The sequence below is a fragment of the Argentina silus genome, assembly GCF_951799395.1.
Source record: "Argentina silus genome assembly, chromosome: 5".
In the NCBI taxonomy this organism is placed as follows: domain Eukaryota; kingdom Metazoa; phylum Chordata; class Actinopteri; order Argentiniformes; family Argentinidae; genus Argentina; species Argentina silus.
Window position 1 is genome coordinate 10599983 of NC_139659.1, and position 10720 is coordinate 10610702.

At 44.2% G+C, this 10720-nt stretch overlaps 1 protein-coding gene across 1 annotated transcript; it reads left to right on the plus strand.

The window, feature by feature from the left end:
- The first annotated feature begins 461 nt into the window (after positions 1 to 461).
- Positions 462 to 10638, plus strand: LOC310804483 (protein phosphatase PTC7 homolog). The gene is made up of 6 exons (XM_083669739.1): positions 462 to 934; positions 4317 to 4496; positions 5516 to 5714; positions 6903 to 7026; positions 7180 to 7309; positions 7454 to 10638. Exons 1-6 carry the CDS (start codon positions 733 to 735, stop codon positions 7510 to 7512), a joined length of 894 nt encoding a protein of 297 aa, XP_083525865.1. The 5' UTR covers positions 462 to 732; the 3' UTR covers positions 7513 to 10638.
- The last annotated feature ends 82 nt before the right edge of the window (positions 10639 to 10720 follow it).

The window sequence follows — 10720 nt, forward strand, 5'->3', positions numbered from 1 at the left end:
AATGGTCAGTCCTTGCATCCATGGTTACATTTCTCCAGCCCCCTCAGCTGTTTATCATTAAAAAGTGTGTGTGTGTGTGTGTGTGTGTGTGTGTGTGTGTGTGTGTGTTGCCCCTTTAAAGATCATTCATAAGTTAGTGTCTAGATAATGTTTATATATACACTGTTACCTGAATGCACGACATTTTAAAATGTTCCTCCAAGCAGTATCTGATCACACATGCATCCGATTTTTCGTTAGTTGGTAGAAATGTTGACCCTGGTTATACCGGCATGGCACAACTCCAAATGTCCACGAGGAGTCGGCGCGCAAGGCGAATTCAATAGAGCGCACCTCTGGCTGGAGGCAGATTGCGTGCGCAAATTTGTGACGTCGGCATTTGCGTCGGGCTAGCGATTGCGAATCACAAGATTGGAAAACCCGTATCGAGCGCCGTGTGACCGCCTGTCCAGACCGTGGAGACTGCAAACATGTCGGCAAGGATGGTGCACACCGGAGGAACCGCGTCCAACACATTCACCAAAACATAAAGATCCAGTGCAATTTCCCCCACTAAGACATTTCGACATATTCGGCGTACTATCCCACGTTTGGGTTAGCTGTTGAATCGCACTCGAGTGTTATTCTGAGGTGGAGCCAGTCAAACTGAATGGTGGAGGTATAAGTGATAAGTGACACGCCAAGAGAGACTGAAGGACTCGGCAGGTAGACGTGGGCGCTCGTTCTAGGGGAATGTTATCCGTACTCTCCTATGGCAGACTGGTTGCGAGGGCTGTCCTGGGCGGACTCTCTCAAACTGATGGTCGGGACTATAGCCTGGTCACAGCTAGTTGTGGGTTTGGTAAAGACTTTCGCAAGGGGATCTTGAAGAAAGGGATGTGCTACGGAGATGACGCTTGTTTCATTGCCCGGCATAGGTCTGCAGATGTCTTGGGTAAGTCTTCATAATTGTTTTATTTATTATTTTTGTTATGCATGCTGCTTCATTTGGTCATATAGGCTAGTTGTAAAGATGCTCTATGCATCTAAGCAATCGAGAAAATATGCACAGTCCAGTCGTTTTGGAAATTAGGATTCTCTCTGTGTTATGACCTTCACATTGCATTCGCACATGTTACTCACTCATTAAAGCACAGCAACCCCCCACCCCTTCACCTGATGTAACCTCTATGGTCTTGAAGTTAAGCTTACCTAGTGTTTACAGATACGAGCTTTTTAGTGTATACTTCGTTGTTTGTATATCGATATCGACAAACGTGGTGCTCGTGTTTCTAAAGGAAAAATACACGTTATTGAAAATAAATTGTAGTGACCTTTTACCTAGAAAGAAGTGAGGACCAAGTATCCAGTAGCAGCGCCTCTGGTGGCGATAATGTGACGTATAGAAAGTAAAGTGATAGGCCTTGTTGCCGGTATACAATAATAAACCTACGCTTGACAAACATGTAGAAGTTGCACGATACATTGTTGTTAGATTATTCAATTCTAACAAGTGTTATTACTTCGGGAATTTCATGTGCGGAGTACATCCTACAGTTTCCGAAAGCTTTACGTAAAATTCATATTTGTTTAGGCTAAAGGCCTACCAATCTCCGCGAAAGTGATAATAAACTATATATTATTACATATTTGTGATGTTTTTGTTAATGTCACTAACAGATTTATTAGACTATTCCGTGTTTTTTAAAGGTCAGAATGGTTGATTATGGAGGCAGCCATGTTGTCAGGACAAATTCGCGTTTTACGGGGAAGTGCTTTTCTCCTTGCAGTGCCTGACCGGTGGGTCTTTTACTAACATATGCTATGCCCTCATCTTCACTATTTACATTAGGCTACACATTACTTACCAAATATCCCACTTCTAAATTAGAGCGGTTGCGTAGTCAACTGTTATTACTCATTATATACATTGAGAGCGCAACTTGCTTGCACAATCCAGTATAATAGGGCACTTAAAACTACGTCTCAAATTTCGCAGGGTAAGCTTCCTTTGTTACTTGCAGGATAACACGTGCTATGATGACCGGTACTGTTCAATAGGGCTCCATTTGGAGATAACAGGCCTATTTCTATGTAAAATGTATTTTGAAGACTTACAAGGAATTCATTAATCTCATATTAGAATGTCATACTGACCCCCCACACCACATTTTCAAACATTTTCCCTTTGATTCTGAGAAAAGCGCAGGATGCGTCATTGCTACAAGTCGTGCTGACCAAAATTGAAGCAGTTGGATGTCTAGTGTGCGGGCAGCCTCTCTTAAATTGATTGGTACTCTAGCAGAGCTGTTCAGTAATGCTCAGTCAGTGTATATAAAACAGGGATGGGTTGCTCTCATAATGCCTTTTTGTAATAAGTGCTCAAATCTCAGTTCGTTTTTTCCCCGTTTCACCCTGGTATTATTAACTGGATCAAATGCCCACAGAGGCTGCTGGCCATGGGCTGGCAGTATCCCACTTGGGTGCTAGTACATTTCTGACAGGCTAACACAAGCTAGGGGAGCCAGCACTCTGAAGGGAAGATGTGGTCCTGACTGCTGCTGACCGCCATGGACAAGAGGAGGACACAAACAGGCCTTCCCCATTGTTAGAGTTCACTCAGTTAGTTATTTAAGTATTCGTTAGAGACGTGATAAACCCATCACCATACAGAATATCAACAATACCAAACGTTGTGCACATTAAACACAGAGAACAACTCAAGTTAGAATGTGTTTATTTGCTACAAACAGGATCCTGTGTGCGCAATCAAGTCATGTCGATTTTTTAATCCAAGAGTGGCTTAGGGCCTATGTGTACTGCTGTGATGGGACATAGGAGCCAAGCTTGTGACGAGTGTGTATATGAAATTGTGTGTTTATGTTTCAGGCACCAGGGAGCATTGCTTAGCTCATTGAATGGGAATTCCTTGTATGGTTCCCCCTGTGGAATCGTTTGTGTGTGCGCACGCATGTGTGGACTCGCTAGATGGATGGCATTGTCCTTGAAAAATCTCCTCCTGGTAATAGACTCTTTGGGAGACAGAGTTAGATGTTTTTTTGCGGTGTGATTTAGCAGAGGTTCACCAAGGCCTCTCCCTCCCTCGCCCCTGCAGGGTGGAAGAGCCTTCAAAAGGGGGGGAGCCCCTTTTGAAGGCTCTTCCACCCTGCAAAAATAGAATCTGTGAATCTGTGTAAAAGACCCCCTCCCCCCAGACACTCCCCTCACTTTGTCTGCCCCAAATGAACAGACTCAAGGCCTTGTTTTTGTTATTGTTTCATTGAGCAGCAAAGGAAAGGGAGAAGGGCCCGGTAGAGCTGGTCTTTCCTTGTCCGCTCAATGACACTGGTTCTCCACACTCTCTCCAGTCCTTTTGACCCAGGCTCCAGTTTAATATGCGGCGATGAAACAGCTGACTTGTCGTCAAAGAAGGTCAAAGGTCAGGGAAGTTTTCAAGATTCTAATAAAGGTTACTGATGTCCATCATCCTGTCAAATCCCAACATTACTCAGCAGACACCATGACTGTTACCATACTGGAGTTGTGGGCTCCCAGGGTTCTTTTACCATCAACAGGCCTATGGCTATCAGGTAACTGGGCAGGTCCCCAATCCCTAGAACAGAGACACTCCGAGAGTATCTTAAAGACCTGTCTCAAGTCTGTGTCTAATATCCTATTCTCTACCAGTGTTATTTTAAGGAAAGACACAGGGAGTGAGTGCAGTGTCCAGGCTCTCACCTTGACCTCAGCAATATCACCAATGGGCACCACATCAAATCCTTAGCCAATGGCCCGGTGCTCTCCAAGGTGAATAGTCACTTTTGTAAAGGACTTTGGTCTACATTGAGAATGTGGTTGTTTGGGACCTCCATATTGCCTCAGGGGCTTTATTTGCATTCACTGCATTAGGAACCACTTTGATGTTAGCATTTTCCTAGTTGTTTGTTTGTCTCTGAACTCACTCCTGTGCAATTCTCATGTATGTGTATACAGTATATTGTTTTACTATAGGATGGTATGTTTGATTTGATTGTATTGCTGTCATTTAAAGACTGGTTGTGCTGCTTTTGCTCGCTGCAGTTCAGAGGGCTTTTAGTCAATGAGTGGGTTTGTGACCAGAGGACAGATGTCTAGTCTTGTCTTTGTCTCTTGTTACCATGCGACTGGGAACCGCTTACAACTTACAATGACAATGCACAATACCCTGCCAGACTGTGTGTGTGTGTGTGGGGGGGGGGGGGTTGAACAACAATGGTACTTACTGGTATGAAACAATTGATTAAAATTCAGTGTGTTTAAAAATGTGTCTTTCTTCTCATCATCCCTTCCTCCCTCAGGTGTAGCGGATGGTGTGGGCGGTTGGCGGGACTACGGCGTGGACCCATCCCAGTTCTCTGCCACCCTAATGAGGACATGTGAGAGGCTGGTGAAGGAGGGCCGCTTCACGCCCAGTAGCCCTGTGGGCATACTTACCTCAGGCTACTACGAACTCCTCCAGAACAAAGTACCGCTACTGGGTAAGTACAAACACACTATCTTACACACACACTTACACACAAGGGTAGTACAGGAAAAACTGCTAGCCGAGATATAGGAGCATAGGAGAACACTGACAGGGTGAGTCATACACACTCTCTCTCAAACACAACCGTTGTGCTTAGTGAAATAAATAACATATCTGCAGGATGAGTCACAGACTGTGCTGCCAATGTCCCTGCCAACAGAGATGTATCGTTCTCCTACTTTATCAATCAATCTCAGAACATGATTTTATCAAACTGACATGTCAGGCCTTGCTCACGTTCATAATGAAAGACATAAGGACCAGATTGGTAAACCCGCTGCATCTCAAGTAGAACACTATTTCACAGTTTGTGCAGGGAGGCTTGTTCTTGTTATGATATGGCTAAGTCCTGTTGAAAGTGATGTTATACTATATATATACTCCTAAGGTAACCACACCTCAAACAAGACTGTGCCAAGGGTCGGGACACTGAGGGGTCGTGACCCCACCACACACACACACACACACACACACACACACACACACTGCCATGTCAAACATGTGACAGAGAGAGAGGCCACATTTGAACTGAGACCTAATATCTCCAGGGTCGGGGAGAGCTGACACCCAGAGCTGCCTGTCACCGAGTCACGATGTTTGTCTATCAAAACTGAGCAGTGTTTTATTTTGGGAAGGTGTGTGAGTAGCTAAAGGTCTGCGTTTGACCGTCCCCTCTCAAGGTCACTTGGAACTGCTGGGGCTGCAGTGAGTAGGGACAGGGAAAGGGCATAGCCTTTGTTTTTGGTCTCTGTGCCAGATTCCCTAACGAGTGCATGGTGTACTGTACCCTGTGATCTCACATCCCCTCGCTCATTCAGTGTTTCTTGAAACAGTTTGTCTCAAGGACAAATGGATAACAAGTGTAAACGACTATAATATTGTACTCTTTATTTTCTCCCGCTCTCTATCATTCCCAAATCTCACCTTCTTCCTCTTCTCCCTCCTTCCTCTCCCCCTCTTCTCGGTGTCCAGGGAGCAGCACGGCCTGTATCGTGGTCCTGGACCGGCGGAGTCACCAGCTGCACACGTGTAACCTTGGAGACTCCGGCTTCCTGGTGGTGCGGGGAGGAGAGGTGGTGCACCGCTCAGATGAGCAGCAACACTACTTCAACACGCCCTTCCAGCTGTCCATCGCCCCCCCAGGGGCCGAGGGTGTGGTCCTCAGTGACAGGTCAGACCTCCTTCCTCTCTCTTATCTCCGGGATCTATGTCTATGAAAAAGTAGAATATGTTTTTGAATGTATATCAGGAGCCGTCCTCGTATTTGAGACAAAATGACACATCATTGTGTGACTGTATTGGAAACTTAACAAGCCGTGTGACACTGTGGCGTCATTAGTTTGGCGCCAAGCCGCCCACCCCTCTTTCCTCCCTCCTCTTAAAGTCTTTTTCAACTTGATCTGGGGAGCATGTGAGCTTGTGGGTGCTGGCATGGTCTTTTTTTTTCCTCGATCAAGGAGCCATGTGACAACCCCTCACTTCAGCTGTCCTGGCACACACACACACACACACACACACACACACACACACACACACAGTACTAATGGCAGACAGGGGGTGGACACATCCCCTTCCCACTAGGCTTGTTTTCTTTTTTTCTCCCTCCAAGAAGAGGAGTGATTTATTTTGGTCTCCCCACGTGTTTCTATATTTAAATGAGACCTTTCATGCTTTATAGTGTTCCCTTTGCAGAGCCCGGTATGAAGGCCTCTCTTTAACATGCACATGACACGTTCACATGCTTGCACATTGTTACCACCATTCAGGCGTGCATGTAAATGGTTCAGTAAACTCACATGCACAATGCCTGTCTGTTACTCAAACAAGGCTTTTTTTTATTTTTTTTATTTATAAATATAAATAAAAGGACTTCACTTTGTATGTGATCCTTGCACATATATTAATCTGATGAGGTCCCTTTAGAATCACATCACAATTATATTTGTGCACTTGTTTTTGTATTCACTCATTCAACTTTTTATAGGTCGTCTGTTGATGCAAACTGTCCTCATGGGCAGCCAAGGCCCAAGACAGGCCAACAGAGACGGGTTAGAATTAAATAACAGTCTGGAGTTCATCAAGGGCAGAGGGTTACAGCCGGCTTCCTGGAAGTGAACCTAATTCTTTGGCTGCCTTCTTTGGCAGTCCTGTCTAGAGCATGCTGGGCTTGGAGTGGCGGGGAGGGGCAGGGCAGGGTTAACCTATTACCCAGCCCACATAGGCACAGTGACCTTTAACCTCCCGCCTCCTGCTTTACACATTGTTTATGAAGAGCACTACTGCTGCTACAACGCAACTGTCTAGCGCCACCTGGAGGCTCCGCATTGACCTTGCTGCCTCCCTTTTCCCCTGCCCCCAGCCCTGACGCAGCTGACAGCTCCTCCTTTGACGTCCAGCTGGGTGACATCATCCTGACCGCCACGGACGGCCTCTTCGACAACATGCCCGACTACATGATCCTGCAGGAGCTCAAAAAGCTGAAGGTAACACATTATTACTTCATACTAACTGCACACATATCCACACATTTAAGTGTACGCAATTATATGCACAAACATACTGTGTCATTTGCGACTTGCACACATTCCTGTACTCTGTTGTTTTCATGTCCTAATGCCAATTCTTTTGCGTTTTAGAGCACCAACTATGACAGCATCCAGCAGACTGCACAGAGCATAGCAAAGCAAGCTCACGAGCTGGCCTACGACCCCAACTACATGTCCCCTTTCGCACAGTCAGCCTGTGACAATGGTCTGAATGTAAGAGGTAAGTGCTGTGGCTTTTGGAAGACGTTGATTTCACTAAAAACACAGTCCAGCACCCCTCTATTGTTGTGTTGGGGGTTCGGAGAATCTATGAATTCTGTTAAGCTCAATGACTCATGTTCTCTTTTTGTTTTTTGTTCTGCAGGGGGGAAACCTGATGATATCACAGTGCTGCTGTCCATTGTGGCAGAATACGCAGACTAAATGTGTGTGTGGGTGTTTATTGGGACTGTTCCTTCGTCTTCCACCCTGCGTCCCTCTCAAATGCACTGCTTCCTGTGGTGCGGACATGGGAGACCCACCCCTTCCTCACTGCCCCCCCACCCCCTCCCTCCCTTCTCACCGCCCCGCCACACCACACACTCCTCACTATGGACTCAGCTCCATCCATGATGGGACTCAGCTCCATCCATGCTCCTGTTTCTTGTCTTCCATATTAGTGTTGGTACTGCATTTGTGAGAGAAGGCAGGCAGCTAGGACTTTCTCATGTTGATCGTGATGCAGGGGGAGCAGAGCGGCCCACCCCAGTCGCTTTCCACTTCTCTCCCGCTTCTCCTTAGATGATGTCACCACTTCATTGGTACTAGTGACTGAGGGACAGTCCTGAATGCAGGAAGGAGAGTTACTATGCGAGGGAGGGCCACGGTACAGAGACGTTCAATTAAACGGTGGTGTTTTAAGTGAAGTAAGCTATGGTTTTGGGGGTTGTAAGGGAAGTGTGGTTGTGTTGTCTATACAGTTTCTGTGTCTGTTAATGTTGTATTGGCTGTATAATGTGTGTGTGTGTGTGTGTGTGTGTGGTTGTGTGTGAGAGAGAGAGAGAATACTCAGAGGGTGGGGGCAATAAGGGGGGTTGTTGTTAGATGGTTTTCAGAGTTTAAGATAACATGTTGGAGGGCCAAGTATGATGGGAAGAAGAAGAGAAAGGGTTTGGTTTCAGTGTCTTGCATTAGGGAAATGCATGATGGGAAAGATGGCCTGTGTGTACTCATCAGAAAGAAATGTCTCAACAGTGCCACCCATAGGTAAAGCATTTACCAGTGGAGGCCAAGTTGGAACTGTCAGATGGTTGAGGGTACTGAAAAGGTCTGTCAGAGTGCACACATCCTCATAGGTTTGTAAATATTGTCTGTCATGTGATAGTGGTCTACACAGTGAAGTGAGTGTGAGTGATGGTCACGGCCAAGGTTATCAATGCAAAGAATGATTGTTTTGCTTGTATGTCAGATGTGTGTACACACAAGCATTCAGAATCTGTAAAAGATTAAACCTTAAAGTAAATATTCTCAATCCCTTGCTTCCATGGGCCACAAGAACCAAGACATCAACTTTTGACTGCCACTGGACTCAGCAGTAGTGTGTCAGAGTAGTGACATAAGCATGTCTGTGGCGGGTCTTTGGAGATGTGTATGCGCACGCACGAGTGTGTGTGAAGTGGGTGTAGGCTCTTGTTTGAATGTGTTGTCTTTGCTGATTTGAGTTAACTTGCAAAGCTATGGCTAGCATCTGGGAATGCTTTCAACTGATAGGTCAGGTAAGAATTATAAAATATTTATTTTTATAACTTTGTTATTTAGTTTTCAAGAGTAAAAGGAAAATTACTGTTGTATCTTTATTTGGTTCCATGGATGGTAAAAATAATCATGCCATCATCTCACTGCTCAAAAATAATCGGATGTAGTATTTGTGTGATGGGTGTGTCAACTCGACATTTGTTTTTTCTTTTCTTTAGATGTTTCTGTCTCCTAATAATGATTACTTGCTGCTTTTATTTTGTAATTTAAATGTGTTTGTGGCTGTACATTATTTATGTGAATGTTCATGATTGTAAAATTGTGTGTTTGAATGTGTGTACTGCATTTCATTGTTTCTCCTGAGAGTAGGATATTGATCACACTGTTCTGGTCTTGGCATCCTGGTCATTGCTCTGCTGTCAAAATTGCAGATATGTTGAAGTAATATAGTTCATATACAAACTTTAATCTCATATTTGGTCAATGTTTTGTCTGGTCAAAAGCCAGTGCATAAACAATGAGCACTCTTTTGCTCTCTTTCACTCTCTTTTTTCATTTTAATTTAATTTCGGCCTGATAGGAGAAAAATGTGCAGAAATACTGTAATGTACAAGTCGCCTGTGTTTTCATATTGTGAGTATATCTGTCAATTGGGGAAACAGACTTTGACTCTTTTTTTGTTTGACTTTTTGACTTTTTATTTTTAACAAAACTTGGTGGTCATCTGAACTGGTTATCAATCTTTATTTGTGCCTAAAACATGATGTGGCCAGAACAGTGGTAGACAGTATACACTATGCAGAGATATGTATGGCTCTGGTTGTAAGTGACAGTCCCTGGTTATCTGGGAAAACTCACAATGCAGGTTTTTGAATCCTTAAAGAAACCAAAGAAGGAAAGCCATAATGACAGGTGTGACCGGGGTATTGCTCCCAAAGTCGACAGATAAGATAACATGATAATATGCAGACCAATATGGTCACTGTACTGTTTCTTTTCATTTAGTTTGGCATAGAAAAGTCACCAAACATCAAGCAATCATTTGGGGAAGATCAATGGTTACATTTACATTACATTTCAACCTGGTTTAAGTTTATTTTCAGTAGCTTTTTGAGACTTAATTTCATGATTTGTCACCTGTCATATGCATTCTCTCTTTGCATGACAAGCTGTTTTTGTCCAAGCTCTTTGTACCACTGGAATTTGTCTACCTGCAAAGGTGTCTCTGTCCCTCTCAGCTTGCCCTGCCTCCAGATGTCTGTCTGATCAGCTAGACTGCAAGTTCATTCATTCTTATTAATGCAACAACATTAGCAATTCTCATATTTCCACTTCGATCTTCATGACGGTCAGTGAGGGGGGGGTCACAATCTGTTAATCCAATAATAACCAAAATCAACTGATTTAAGACTCTGCTATGTATTCTATCTGCTGAAGCAGGAATGGCGGGGCAGGTTGTAGTGCTGCTTAATGAGAATGGTTAGCACCGATTCCGCCTTAACAAATAGACCTGTACCATTGAATCCAGAGGCCTTGTCTGGCAATGCAAGCTTGTCTCGTCTGGACATGTATATTGCTCAGTGTTCAATGTCAATTAAGTCTCCTTCCTCTCTTCCTATCCAGTCTCTCTCATATGACTGTTCATTGATGGTGCTTCTGCAGTCAAGGCAACATCTGTTTGTCATCCTTTAAGCAACCCTGTTTGTGTGTTTGAGAGCTACACTTGTGTGTACAGTGTAATAATGCAGGACTAGTTTCTGTAAATATGTTTTCAAAGTTGTAAAATATTTAAATAAAGAATATAGTATTTATACTAAAATACATGGATCTGGGTGTTTTTATTGTGTTCTGGCGATGCACAACATTGCCTCTGACAAATTCAACTACTGTAGTCTTG

Bases quoted from the DNA above. Each gene is read 5' to 3' on its own strand.
- LOC310804483 (XM_083669739.1), top strand. From the start codon at position 733: ATGTTATCCGTACTCTCCTATGGCAGACTGGTTGCGAGGGCTGTCCTG. The intron at 4,497-5,515 runs GTAAGTACAAAC...CTCGGTGTCCAG, and splicing joins GAACAAAGTACCGCTACTGG to GGAGCAGCACGGCCTGTATC. The intron at 7,310-7,453 runs GTAAGTGCTGTG...TTTGTTCTGCAG, and splicing joins CAATGGTCTGAATGTAAGAG to GGGGGAAACCTGATGATATC.